The sequence below is a fragment of the Pomacea canaliculata genome, linkage group LG13 (genome assembly GCF_003073045.1).
Source record: "Pomacea canaliculata isolate SZHN2017 linkage group LG13, ASM307304v1, whole genome shotgun sequence".
NCBI lineage: Eukaryota > Metazoa > Mollusca > Gastropoda > Architaenioglossa > Ampullariidae > Pomacea > Pomacea canaliculata.
Window position 1 is genome coordinate 3,497,963 of NC_037602.1, and position 15,667 is coordinate 3,513,629.

The window sequence follows — 15,667 nt, forward strand, 5'->3', positions numbered from 1 at the left end:
TTCAGAAGCAAAGAAGTACAGTAAACTCATGAAGTATTATCGAGAACTAGCGCACAGTGTTGTATAGAAGTATTTATACTCGAAACATTAAAATGCTTGATAAATTTTTCTGAATTATTTGTACTAGTTGCAGCAGACTTACACTACTTATATTATTTATTTACGTACTTATTTATTAAATATTTTTTTGATGCTGATGGAACAAAAGAGACAAGCTGCTAATTTCTCTATGACCGCATTGCAAGACATACTCACCAAAGCCAAGTAACGAAGATCTGATATTTTGCTGAACTTGCGAAGACACTGGTGCCAGAAGGTGGTATAAGCAGCTAGCCAGTTTACTTATACAGGAGGTAGGTCTAGTCTGTTGATATCCAGATACTGTACCCTCGAAAGACCTTTCGTCAAGTAAACAGTGTACAACCATGTATCAAATGGTCATTCCCCTCGCAGAATTCATCCAGCTCCCATTGTTGAAATTTAAAGAGGACAAAGTATGTATTTGTGTCTTCGATATTCCCTGCCTGAAGAAGGTTTCCTCAGGGAAACGCCAATCACAAGTTCAGAACAGTCAACAGTCTATGCTGTCCAGCAACGATGTCTCTGAGGGGTCGAGGGTCAGCGTGTCCTGTGTCCGTGCAGTGGACAGGCCGTAGCCCACGCCAGCAGAAGATGTAGTCCGTGAGGGTCAACGAACCAGCGACACCCGCTTCAACTCCTTTTCTGAAGAGCTCTTCTCCAGACTATCTGTCGTCCTAGATGGTTCTGCCTTATAGACCCACAGGCGGAGTCTTGCGAGCCTTTCAGCTGGGAGGTCCGGACCTGGCTTTCTGCGCGGAAACTTTATCTGTCACGATGACACCGTGGTGCTCAGCGTGCTCGTGTCACGTGCTGCATGGCGGTGCTTGCGTGTGCGTGCGACGTGGACGCTCTTTTCTTGCACTACACCACGGGGAGCTCCGCCGGATGACAACAAGTACAAAATGGAGCTAGCCGTACCCTGTGGATAGCTGAAAAGAGTGGAAGACAGAAAAAAAGAGAGAAAAACTTCGCTTGACATACAGTGAGTCAAAGAACTCATATTCCTTACTGTTCTCTCATACAGAATTCCTTATTCCTACGTTTTCAAAATACGTATATTAAATATATAAAATGTATAGGAAAGAACGTTCTAGATGTCAACTCATAAATGTATTTAACTGATAATAATTATGGGAACAATGACACTCAAAGAAATTTGTGATTGAATTTATATTTTATTTATTTATCTATATTAAATATATTTATTTATCATTTTCCGTTACATTAGTCAATAACATTATACAACGTATACACATATTCTTCCTTCCTTTCTTTTAAACTACTTCTCTTCGCTCTCCGTTCCACTCTTACCTCCCCTATGCGACTTGTCAAGCTAGTCCTAGTTTTTTTTGTTTGTTTTTTTTTTTTTAATGCTAACACAAGACGTTTCTCTCCGACCTTCACCAACGACTCTCTCCTAGTGGCTAAGTGTAACTCCCCCACCTCCTCCTAGCTCCCTCGGCCCCTCTCCATCTCCCAACCCACGATGCCTTAATTCTCGCTAATGTAATCCCACAAGGGGGGCTGATAAAGGATTACAATACCCTTGCCCTCCAGGCTTCGGGACTTCCCGGAGCTTTCCGTAAAGCTTCGGTGACAATACTTGTCAGAGGTAACGAGAGGGGCGGTGCAGCGGAAATTAATGGGAGATAAATAAGCACACGTCCAACCTCGCTCTCATCATACTGGCCTCCCCTTACCCCTCCCTTCCTCGCTGGGGTCGAATAAAAAGTTCTTTGAGAACGCACTGACAACTGGTGTGTTTTCGTTAGTGCGACATACTTGGAAAAGAGAGAGGAAAGGTTTACACCAGGACCAAGCCAGGATTTGAATCAAACGAGTGTGTGTTCATACATCTCACATATAAATTATGTTCTGACTTACCTCGTCCATTTTGCTTTGCTTTCTTTGTAGTAACAGCAGAAATGAAAGATTAAAAACTGAACAAATACCTAGGATTCTCTTCATTCATTCTCAAAATTGTTTAGCACATCTAGACAGAAAACTGAGAATGCTTGGTGTCTCAAAATGGGGAATGGGGTTCGCATAAACAAATGTCACTAACATATTCTTGAATGTTCATATCTCTCATCGTCTTAATTAAACCATATAATAGATTTTAAAAAGTGTAAACTTTAATAGCGCCAACTGTGCAAGATTTGATTCATTTGGCCAACATCCTACGGTTTTCAGAAATGACAGTTTCTACAACCATCAACAACGACGGGGCAAGCCTCGTAATCAAAACGCGCACGGTTCACGAGGAGCCGCGTCTTTCATTCAGCTTGAAGTGAGTCTCTTATCAAGATCCGAACCCCAGTCACGGTCTTGACGAGGTTATCCTAGACTCTGCTGGGCGTACTCTCTCACAGCCGAGCTGCCAACTTCACAACACCCTGCGACAAATACATCCTCCACCTCTAACCCCTCCCCTCCCTGCCCTGGCCCCGAGAAGACTTGACAGCTAGGTTCAAAGCTCATTGTGCTCATCCCGTCGCGACTTCTCTTTAGAGGCGCGCATTCAAGAACACCCCCATCGCTGGTGTCGCCATGTTGAAAGGGTTGTCTCCCGTATTCAGGATTTTTTTTTCTCTCTCTCTATTTCGGCTACGCCCGGTGGCGCTACGTGTGTTTATTTGCCAATTGCCTCCACCACAACATTCATTCTCGCTCGCATGGTGGGCTTGCGCGAGCGGAACTAACTACAGGATTAAAGATTAAAAAGGGAAATTACTTTTACAGACTACATGTGCTGTAGATGGACCTTCACAATATCCACACACGGCAGTGGGAGGAAAACATAAAAAAGTACTTAGACAAGGTACTTTGTAGGTTCGATACCTGATTAGAAAATGTTAATATTTGGGAATCAAACACAGGACACCACAGCTAATGTGTTCTTTAACGCTGTTGTTGTTCATCTGCTGCTGCTCACAACACTTAGGTAAATGATAGCATAGAAACCGAGAAGCGGTAAATTGTAAGTGGCTCAACGTGACTAAGGTCCAGGTTGTTGAAGGGTTTCTATTTTTGATTGCACTTCTTTAGACTTACGAAGTAAGGTATTCCAACGCGCCTGTCCAGAGGCTGTAACACCAGGCTTCTCTGTTCGTTGAGAATATTCGACAGAAAGGTACACAAGACACTGGGACATGTCCCACAAGCAGTCACAAATCGTTTCGAAGGATCTTAATACTTTAGCCGAGTGTTTGCTGTCACCGCTTCCCTATACGCTGAACAACAGGGGTTGTCTTAGGCACACCGTTGCCCTAAAGGAAACGGCGAGCACACTAACCACCAGGGGCCATAATAATGAAGCAGGTCTGCACCCCCCCCCCCCTCAAGGTCTGAATTATCGACCCCCAGTACCTACATCGCTAACAAGACCTCTGTAGTCACTCTCTAAGTGAAGACCGTACGTGGCAGGGGATGGAAGGAGTTTAAGATTTTCAACTGATTTCCTTAGTCTGGGTTTGTTGCCAGTGACAGGATCCCCTGCAAATACTTTGGATCCACAGATAAGCCTCCCCCACGCCCCCGCTCATGAAAAGAGAAATTGTTTAAAAAGTAGAGTACTAGAAAAAAAGCAAACCGTGCAAAGATTCTTAGGAATCCTAGTTCAAGACATGGTGTTATATAATTAAATATTTCTATATTCGTGTCATTATAATTAACGATAATCATATGAACCTGTGTGGATAGTGGATATGATAATTGCAACTTTGCGAAATCATGCTTAAATAATACGAGGGTTGGTTCAGAGCACCGGGCAGCTAATATGTGCCACTAACCATAAAACAGACTGTCAGAAAAAAAAGAAAAGAAAAAAAAAGAAAAGAAATTAAAAAAAAAGCTTTCTTCGACTTGGTGTGTCGAGTGTTTTAGCTGAGTGCATGTGGTGACAAACTGCTTGCTAACGTTTTCCGACATAGGAACAGAGCCCACGAGGAGTTTGCGTGTTAAAAGTTCCTCAATCCAGCGCAGTTCAAAGCAGGATTAAAGAACCAAGTCTTCCCCCCGTGTCTCATTATGCCTTGTTAGCCTTCTGAGGACAGAGCAGTTTGCTCCCAGGTCCTTAATTTCACTGGCGACCTGCTCTCCAGCTCAGCATCCGACACAACTTGAAGGGGCCAGGAAATTAAGGATCGGCACAGGTTTTGAATCATCAAACAGGTTCTGGTGGAAATTAGGAAAAGCATGGTTATATGCGAATCCCACGTCATCCTTTGCAGAAGAAATGGATAACAGCATGCACCATTCAGAGTAGGTGTGGAATGGTGTTCTATGCCGAGCCAATAACTAAGGCTATATCACAGGAAGGTAGCTAGTCGTGCAAACAGATGCCACATGCAGAGAAAGAACAGTGTACTCGACATGAGAGTTGAACCCGGGATAACCAACCTTCACTGTATTGGTGACAGGCGCTATAACTGTTGTGCCATGGCGCCACCGTCCATCATCAGGGCATACACGGCAGGAGGAGAGAAAGACTGCGTGCTTTGAATAATACGAGATTCTACACACTCAGAACAGGAAATTAGTAATAAATCATTGCTGCATGCTGCTTTTTGCTATCCTAAACTCCATCCGTTATTTAAAAGGCATGAGAGGGTTAGGTACTTTGATGAGATCATGAGTGTAATCCTATCCATCTATGCTTGGTATAGGGACACACACCGGTTGAGTTTGTTGATATTTATAATATAGAGCAAACTCGTCTGCATCATTCGCACAGATTAGCAAACAAACAAACAAAAAAGTTGCATGTAACATGTTGACGACTTATCTTTCACTCGATGGTCAGCTGAAACACTAGAAATTTGCTAAAACTTTTTAAAAAGTGGTAGTCTTAGCTACATAAGGAATTGTTTTGATATAATCAAATGTGCTTGTGTTGGGTGGGGAGGAAGCGTCTGCCGAAGACAACTAAACTTTCAGCATTAGCAAAAATCCAAGACTGCTTTCTAGATGAAAATAAATTAACCTCCGACAGGGTTGGTCTGAAGATTTTTTTCCAAAGTCTTCACAAAAACAATGTGCATCTTTTAAGCGCGTTTTGAGTACAAAGGGAAAAGATCTTCAAATCTCTATTTTCTCGTCTAGTCAATTGGATGTTTAGTGCAAGTTAAGGCTTGGCTGGTTGGCGCAGTTTTGGACCTTGTGAGCAATCGGTTTGACGATGTCAAGAAGTGAAGAACTAGTTTTACCAACTATAATTACAGTATAGGTTAAAATATACATTTTCTGTCCTCGGGTGTTTTGAGGGACTAATTTCCGCAAGTACTAAAGGATACCTTGAGTGGGTTAAAACGCGTACGATGGAAACTGCAGTCGTTAAAGAGCAATTACAATGGAGGGGAGACAATTCTCGACAAACCCACATTCGGGGTCATAGGCTACCTCCCTTGAGACCATATACGCACACAACGGAATGCGGAACAAAATTTCATCAAAATTTGATCTAAAAGGATTCCGTTGACCACCCTTTGACACGAGACACACATGTGAATATGCTGATGGCTCAAATATTTTAGTTAGGCCCCCAAGTAACATTAGTGGTCAGGCGAAATTAAAATCATCAAAGGATTTGTGTTTATCCGTGCCAGCAACTAAGTGTGTATCAAGGCGAGTAATTCCTGCAAAGAGTCTTCACATATCCGTCGTAATTTTTTCTTTCTTTCTAATAGCTGAATTCTTTCTTCAGAAAAGAACGCAAATCAAATAAATAAAATGCATAAAATATAAACTTATATACATGCTGCACTGCCACAACTCACCAAACAGTTATAGGACTTATATCGAATGTTTTAATGTATCTTTATATCATGTCTACTCCGCTTATCAGCTTAAACTTTTACATTTACAATTTAATATCAACAATGCGACTTTTAATTAAACATCTTTCATTCATTTGACAGTTTATACAACCTTGACATCATTCCCTTGACAGCCTACACAACCTTGACATCATCCCATCAATGTGAACTTGAAGCATTCTTTTAGATGTAAATACACAATTATATTCAAGCACACTCAGACACGCACGCACGCCTTACACAATGACACCGACTACGTTCATGCACACAGGAGCACGCGCCAGGAGCATGCGCAGTGGCAGACTTTACGTTCGCTACGTGAAAAGCGTTGAGACTGCAGGAGTCATCTACGTTGTGCTTCCCTTGAATTCCCCCACCCACTCATCTGCCACCTTCCTCTGGCACATCAGTAACTACGGGGAGGAGTAGAAGGAGGTCATGTCATACAGGTCTGTCTTGTGAGTAGTGACTGCGATTTCTTTTACCTGAGAAAGGAAAGACAACCGTCATTTAATTTGAGCAGAAAAAATCTTAAAGCACGCACAAAGACAATGATTGAATAAATAGCACAGTGTTGATCAGCAAAATGTTAAATATGAAGGTCTTCAATTCTTCTGAACTTCAAGCTACTGATATGGATCAACTAGTATCAGGTGGGTTACTGTACAAGTCTACTGTATTACCTACAAAGCTGAACCTGGAATACACTGACCTTTCTGTAGCAGCAGCCAAACTGACCCCGAGTGATGTACATCTTCTCTGGCCGGAAGTCCTGATCATCAGCCCCAGTTATCTCCGCCGCCACTTTCCATGTTGCCAAGGCCAGGAGTGATGGTCTGAACTGCATGACCTCGTAGTCTCCGACAACTATTTCCAGAAGTGCTTTCGCTATTTTTAGACCTTCTCTGCAAAGTGAACACGAGAATCTACTAATTGGAAATTAGTAAAGCTTCAACTATCATTACCTTGTTTAAAACTTGACCTCAGAACACAAGATGCTATAACTGAGAGGAAAAATATAAATCAAACGCGACAGATTATCAAGTTGACAGACAAGGGAGGAAGGAGTGGAATGAAAGGAATAATCAAGAATCGTATTTAAAGAATTACATGAATCAAATAATGAGTAGACAAAATATGGAGACATAGGAGTTTAAGACGAATACTAGAATGACAGTACACAATAAAAGCAATGGAGAACTGCCTCACTCTAATCTGTCACGGCGGTCAGCGATGAACCGAGTGAAGTTGACATTGACAGGAATTGTGGCATCGTTGATGATTACAAAGGCGAAAATACTCGAGGAAAAACAGAGGTGTGGGTACCACCAGACGACCGTTCAGCGTCTTCAACACCAGCCGCTCCATCACTTTGACCTTTTGCCAGAACTGACCCCGAGGGATGTTGCAGGCTGTCACAACATCACAGAGATGTGGGGTCCGCACTTCCTCCTCTCAACAAACAAAAAATAAATGCACAGGGTTATTTAAATATTTTTATTGCAATCATGCTCACAACCACTGCAAAGTTAACTCCCTTGAGTTCATTCTCTCCCTTTAAACCATTAAGGATGACATTCAGTCACTGTAAAGTCTTCAATAAAATAATTAACACTTTTGAATATCGTATTTTTTACAAACATTTCCTTCAGTTGTTGCTACATCAGGACTTAAAGACCGATAACTTTCACCTAGCAAGAACAACAAAAACCTGTTTCGCAGCCAGCAGGAGACATACCGCGCCGACAGTTTCTAAGTCTTCGTGTTTGAGACGAGGACCCCTTGACAAGAAAGTGTCGAGGATGTGAATGGCCAGGAAAAAAGTTTCTAGATGATACTGAACTTTCCGGTTCAAGCTATCCATCCATAGAATCAGAGAAGCCCGCATAGTCGGGGAAACCTGTAGATTCTTATTCAAGATTATTGGTGTGGACCGAACCGGTGATATATCAGCCGTTATTGTCACTAGAATGATTGGACAATGGATAATTTGCGCATTCACGGCAAACCACTTATAGTCTTTAAAGATATTGTCGCTAGTTGCTGGAGTTGGGGGGATGCTTGTGCATATACACTGACAGCTGAATCCCTGAGCAGTACAGCAACGATATTTAGAGGGTTGGGAATAGTAATAGAGGGCTTAATAATGTGATCGTCTCACAGAAGAAAATCGCTAAAAAATTCTCTAGTCAATCACACAGCAGCAATTCTAATAAACATTATTAAAGCTAAATATACATAAGTTTATGAAAAGATACGGAAAGAAAGTACGCTTTTACAACAGATAAATTTGAGCACGGAACGAAACCTTGTAGGTCCCCTCGCGCACGCGTTGGGGCTACCTGGATCACGTGACAGGAATAACCAACTAATCATCATGATTCCAATCCCAATATAAAAAAAAACAAAACAAGGCAATCAATCAATTGTCCTAAAAATATTGAAAATAATAAAATTACCAAAAAAAAAAAAGAAAAGTACACACCTCAGGTTGCTTTGCCAGACACTTGACCACGTGGTTTTCTCTCTTGGCGGAGGCGGTGCAGGTACAGATCTCGCACATACAAATCGAATCCATCCGCGTAGGCCGGGAGGAGCTCCGACGACAATGTCGGGGAGGGCACGGTAACTTTCGCGTCGAGTAATGACGTCAGTGCCCCCTCCTGTGACCCCGGGGGCGTGCAGGGGCCACGCCGCGTGCGAGGCTGCGCCGAGCTGTCACCTTCGACCCCCGAGTCCCGCCATGTCTCGCGTGATCTGTCCAAGTTGGGGATGCCTCTTACAGCTCTCTGACCCAAGACTTGTCTCGTCTGCAGCTCCACAGCCAGCGGGTCGCTTCCGTTGCGAGGTCCTTGCAGCTGTCCGAGTTCTTGGAACTGGTTTTGCCACAGAGAATGGCAGAACCTACACGAAGGGTGCATCTGGCAACAAACTACAGCATGCTAATTACAAGATTCAAACAATAGTTAATTGTTAATAATAATTAAATTCCAAAATAATTAGTTATGTGCTGGTTGCTTGCTAAGAGTGCCCTTAGGATCAGGCTGTCGGTTGCTAATCACATGCAAGAAGCTGATCCAACATCTTAAAAACCGTCCACGCCTTGCCTTGCCCATTCCTTCGCACCGTTCCGCCCACACAAATTATTCTTCACTTCTTCTTCTTCCCACAACCGCAGGCGCACAGTCGGGTCGAGTTAGGCAGCTGGTCATCGCTGGCTGCAGCTCACAATGTCGGGTATGTTGCACGTGCATTTCACACAGCACAGCTCCATGATGTAAACATGAGGTACTTTGATTCAAAAGAAGCCATTGACCTAAGCTTCGTTGAGTTACTGCTGAAGTCCCGTCGAACGTTCGTGGTTTTTTTTTTGAAAGATTAAGGGTTCTGTAAATTGGTAAACATTTCATTTGCTCGCTTATGTATATGGATACATTAATGGAAATATGCCAGCGCTCCAGCAACTGACCCTATGTACATCTAAAACTTGCGCAACGCACGTACAAGCGAATACAAATAGGATTAATCACATAATGCACTGTAAAACATACAAGAGTACCACAACAATAAAAACACACCTATTTTGAGAGTTTTCAAACCAATCCCAGCAGACTGAGAAGTGTTGTTGCTGCTCAGCGTAGTCCAGAGGCTTTGGTCTTCATGCAAAGACGAGTACGGAGGACCAGCATCTGGTTGGGTTTGACCAAGCCGCCGTGTCGCGGTGCAAAGTTCAAGCAGACGACATGAATGTAGAGGATACGAGCAATGTAATGTGGACATTGGACAGGTGGACTTGGCTCAACATGGTGGTGAAAAAATAAAAGCTAGGTTTGAAGGTGCAGGGGGGATCAGATGTTGAACACTCTCCTCGCCTGAGCTTTTCCTTGCCAAAGTTTCTGTCTGACTGTCTGACCACTCACGATCACTCACGAGACCCGCTTCCCGCCCCACCCACCCTGCTACGCTTCTTTCGAGCGATTCATGCTTTTTTTTTTTGTCAAGGCCACAAACAATCCCGTTTCTATTCAACTCCCTTGCTGTATTGCTTTAGCATTAACACTATGGGATAAATGAAAAATTGTATAAGGTGCTCTGAACGGGACACAAATTATCAGATATGGGATAATGAAAAATTGTTACCCAAACGGTCACATAAAAATCTACACTTGCACTTTCAAAAAAATATGTAATTTTTTATCTAAATGTTAAATGTTCCTGAAGGAAAATCGAGCAAAAAAGCTTTCAGTATAAATCTAGACGATGTTTGGAGTCATTCATGTAATGCAACTCTCCTTCTCCTTCAGACCATCTGGAGAACTCTACCTCTTCTCTCTCATTGCCTTTTCCACCTTTTTTTTTTTTTCTTAAACGAAAGACTTATCCATGTCAGCTGTTACGGCTCAGGCACTTCGTGTCGGAAAATGCAAAACACGAAGTGCGACATTTTGAAGAAGAAGAAGCAGAAAAAAAAACCGCTCTGAACCTGTGAGCAGTGTTAACCGGCAACCTACAGTCAGCAGGAGATGGGGACAACTCTCCAATCTAGTCAGCTTCTCCCACCCCCACCCTGCTGACCACCACGACAGGTCAAAGAACCAAATCACATTTCTTAGATACAACTATAGTCTTAACAAAAGAAAAACGGGAAACTTAGGACTAGGGACAACGACATTGAGATATCGTTGTCGTAGTACTGATGGTGGAAGTATAAAAAGGAATAGAAGAGTATTTTTTTTCACAAAAAAAATCCACTAACAGGGCCAGGAGTAAGAACAACACTGAACTCCTCTGGCAGAAAGGCTGTGACACGGCGCTCCCTTTTCCCCGTTTGTTCCTGTACAAGACCCGCAGAACAGGGGCCTGGCTGAGTAAACAAACCCCCGAGACGGCGGGGAACACGGGAGGAAATGGTGACATTTACGGGGCTTTCCCCCTCGGTTTGCTCCCACGTGCAGCGCAGAGAACTTTTGCAGACACATGCTTGAGCTCAAAGTACTCAGGTTACATCAGCACAACATTTAAAGGTCTAGTAGGGGCAGTATTTCTTTCTGAGGACCTCATCAATCAGCGATCACATCCCTCGTTCTCTCTTGACCCTTATGTTATCGAGATACACACCTACACACGTTATCGTGCAGAGAAAGATGTCAACAAAGAACACACTCATTGTTGCGTGTTGTATGTTATGATTACTATAACCACTGTGTACAATCATGACCTCACGAGTTTGTGATACTTCTGTGCACGGCGATCTTTGAAGGCGTGTATCTAAAGACAAACATAGGGCTAGGGGCGGGTGTTTTCATCCAGATTTAAGGAAACCATATCGTGATGAGCTTTATTTATGCATTAGAAAATATTCCACCTCCCTATGCCTTTAAAATGCGAAGCAGCTCCTGTAGTTATAAACAAAGACCATGGGTATAGAGATGCTTTAACAGCTAGAAGGGCAGATTGGGTCCGTGGGTGTGGAGATGAGCGAGGAAGTGACAAAAGATGATGTCCTCGCCTGTCGTTCTTCTACCCAACGAGAAAATATTCAAATATTTCAATCACGTGCATTCATAAATATCGTTCTTCTAAGTAGACAGAAAGACATGAGTTAATAAAAACAGGCACTAAGGCATGTCGGGAACAGAACCAAGAAAATGACGACAGGCTGAACCAATCCGTAAATACAGTCAGGCAAACATTTTTTTTTAAATTAAAGCAGCAAAAATACCAACCTTGAAACAATACATGGAGACGGATACACAGATAAATTAATAGCATTCTAAAGGTATTGACACCTTGAGTATGTACAAGTCGACTTTTCACAAAAGGAAAAAACCGAAGTTGTAATTAGTCCCTGTCTGCTGGGTCAGCCTGGTCTGAAGACAAAGAATTGTGTTTGAATGGCATTCACCAGTCACTCCCATCCTGCAGCTGTGAGGTCTGGTGCCGCGTTGACGTGCGCCACTGCATTGTCCTCCGCCGGTGCGAGGTGCCGCAGGTTCCCCCTCGCTTGTTCTTAATGGTTAAAACACTTTAGTATGCGCAGCTTGTGCTTTAATCTATTGTAAGACTGGCGTTTACACCTGGAACTACGTTCGACATGTACAAGTTTGATAACAAGTTAATGTGGTTTGCATTAAAATGAAATTTTTACATCTGGTTCATTGAGGTCTGGGACTGCATTGACGCGAGCAGTTTCATTGTCCACAGGCGGTGACGAGGTTCCACAAGTCCATCTTCCTTTTACTTAAAATACTTTAATATTTATACAATTTGTACTTTACTATGGTGTTAGGTGGTTTGTACACGTGGAATTGCTTTCAGCATATACATGCTTGTAGCACGTTTATGCGGTTTCCATTAAAAGAAAAGTTTTACTTATTTTTTTAAGCTTTATTGATTGTGTGTGTGTGCTTTCTCAACATAGGTGTTTCTCTTTGGTTTTAAATCAGGCCGGAGAGATTGAAGAAATAAAAGAAAACAACTGAAAAAGCAACAAAAAAGCAACAAAAAAAAATAAATTAAATAAATAAAATAAATAAAGGGGAAGGAAGCGATGAAATTGCATAGTAATGGTCATAAAATCGTAAATATTTACTTCATTTTCCGACATGAAATTAGCTTAGATCATTTTGTATTTAAAATAGCATTAATCTCAAATTTTAACTTTTCTTCAATCCGTTTCACTTATATTCTTTATCGATCCATTTAATTTTCTTTTCTCATATTTTCTTCGAATTCCCTTCCTTCCTTTTTCTTCCTTCCTTGTTGTCCTCATTGCTTTTTCTTATCGTTCTCTTCGTCTTATAATTGTTATGTCTTCTTGTTAGCACTAATATACACGCAAGGTAACATATTGGTGGGAGGGATTAAATTTAGGGTATCACCGGTTCTTCTTGTATAAGAACAACAAAAACAAAAAAGTCGTGCGATCCTACAGCTGAAGGGTGGTAGTCGTTTAGGTTACAAACAGAAACTAATGCGTGGGGATAAACCCGATGGCGCCCGAATTCACACTCTCACCGCACACACCCGACGATGCACACACAAAGCATCGACTTTATATACCACCGCCGAAGCATCCGCAATCTGCTTGACAACGCAAGAAACAGAACTTGGACTGTTCCTCCTTTTAAACACCTCACAACTTAGCCATCAGTTATGGAACGGTTCGTCAGTCTCAGCAAAGGTCAGGGTGAAGTTTTCACACAAGTGCCCGGATGAAGGCGCGCCGTTTCTCTTGGGAAGCTTAATTCTCGTGGAACCTGACGTCCCCTTAGCCGCGCCGTCAGACAGGATCAGACAGGCGGCCTGCCATGTCTCGGGCTCTTCTTCTGGTCTGTGCATCTTGTGCGTGTCCGCTAACCTGTGGACAAGATGTTCGTGGAAGTGAGAAGAAACGACTTGAATATTATTGTCAGTTTGCAAGATTTTGTTTTCAGTGACTGAATTAGTTATAGCTATTTCTTTCTTTGTTTCTTGGTCATGAAACTGGTCCTGTCATTTCTTCCATAATGTGAACTTGCCGAAGCAGAGACGTGTATTTTAATGTTTGAGAAAGATTTTTTTCACAAGTGCCTCGGCTTTTTTACATGCAGAAACTGAACTGCCATTGAATGTTTTATTTCTTTTCGGATTTTTAGTTTATGATTGTTCGTCTCCTTTACTAAAAGTCACACAAGTGTTTTCAGGACTAAGCTTAAAGCGATCTGTATACATTAGTTCACTGCATAACATAATCTCTGTTCTTGAGTACAGAGTAACTCCAAATCATAATAGTAACCTCGCCCCACTGATATATTCACTTTGAGACATAAAATCACTCCCATTACACAGACAGACTTCATCAAATGCAACCAAATTATAACACTATATCAATAAATCGGTTTCACGTTTAGCCTCCAAAAATTCATACTTATGTGACAATCCACCACCAGCTGCCTCGATTTCCAGACTAGGTAATGAGCTACTCTACTCACTCCATGTTGTTAAGAATCAACAACTACAATGAACATGTAACAATATTGACGAGCCACGCACCCCTCCCCACCCAAAAACTATCAAACAATGATTTAGATGTCCAACCACTACCACATAAGAATAAGAAGCTACGAAAGTATTCCAAACCCCTTACTGTTCTCACCACTTCGAGCAACTAATACCGTGCAACAGCGCACCAAGTGTTTTAGATGCAACTAAACTTGCAAAAACAGAATAACACTTCATGCCAGAAATTGTACCACACACAGAATGCGAGATGTCACCGCCCAATTTTCTCAAAAGCCAAAGAGAGTCTTATCACCAGACAGGGCGAAGATCGACCACTACCCAAGGGACCATTCTTCAGCCAATTTCAATCATAGTCAGCCCACGAACACGACAACGCATGGCGGATGTAATTCGAGTGGATTTCAGTCCACCGCAAGTACTTACAATACTATGAAGATGGAAAAAGTTATGCCCCAAACCCACAACTATACAGCAGACAAAAGCATCCTGAAAAAATAACAAAACAACTTAGCTACATGAAATACTGATTCAACATACATTAGAATCTCACTACCTGGCAAACTCTGACAGAACTCATAGCCCATTCTAATTTATCAATGAGACACATTGCCGTAAAATAATTAATACATGTTCCGAACGAAATTGCTAACACAGAATGAGTACACCAAACAATAGCTATAAGATTCAAATTCGAGACACCTCTTAACCCAGTACAAAATTGACCGAAGAGACAAATACCCCTCAAATTACTATAAGAGAACAATTACTTAAAACCAATAAATATAAGCAGCTTAGAAAATAAAATGAAGTTCAAAGTAAATCAAAAGTTAATCAATCTGAAAAAATTTAATACATACCGCTCACTCATTTTAAACGATGATGAAGACAATTCTTCCAATCGCCTCTAGTAAGTATTTCATCTTTGAACCAAACATAATAGCAATAAGTATAACAAGTGATTATTCTTCTTTAATTCCTGATAAGTGGCCCAAACTCAAATACATACACTAAAAGCTTCTCCCAAAAAACGGTCAACCATTACAAACCAATAGCAGTATAATAAATCAACTTATAACATTAATGCTACTCTATCACAAAATACATCACCTTAAGACTATCATATTACCCACCGACCAAACAGATTACACAGCTCCCATTCCTCCCATGCCCACGTCCCCAGGCCCAGACAGAAACAGCAATATCCCCCACTCCTACACTCAGACTCCCGTCAACACAGTTACAGCACACTTTGTGACCACCACTATGTACAATGATAGTGTGACAAAGACAGAAGTACCCATCCGAGAAAGACCTCTCGAAACTGTAACACACGGTATGGTTCTGTGATATCAAAAATATCCATCATACACGTCTACACCGTCCTGCCCTCTTCACTCTCCTAACAGACTAACACGAACACAACGAGTGAAGATTTAAAAGTTGACCAGTAATGTATCTGCATAGTAATAAACTTTCACACCATTCCTCCACCTTGCACAGAACATAAAAAATAATAACTGAACCGACAGACAGCAAATTAAAAATAAATATATTTATAATTACCAAATTACACCTTTACTTGAAACACCTATTAGAACTATGCCTACCTGACAGTCTCTTCTGAAATCATAATTAAATATACTAAACCATATATCCTCATGAACTACACTTATTGAAACAAGCTATGTAAAAATACGATATAATATCCCCTACAGCAGAGAAAGAAAACATATCCCTTAACAATATCAACAACTCAAACACACAAC

General features: G+C 41.7%; 1 protein-coding gene across 1 annotated transcript; it reads right to left on the bottom strand.

Moving 5' to 3' along the window:
* Positions 1-5,891: 5,891 nt before the first annotated feature.
* LOC112554360 lies at positions 5,892-8,818 on the bottom strand. The gene is made up of 4 exons (XM_025222106.1): positions 8,620-8,818; positions 7,130-7,351; positions 6,610-6,797; positions 5,892-6,382 (listed from the first exon to the last, which is right to left on the bottom strand). Exons 1-4 carry the CDS (start codon positions 8,816-8,818, stop codon positions 6,311-6,313), a joined length of 681 nt encoding a protein of 226 aa, XP_025077891.1. The 3' UTR covers positions 5,892-6,310.
* Positions 8,819-15,667: the final 6,849 nt, after the last annotated feature.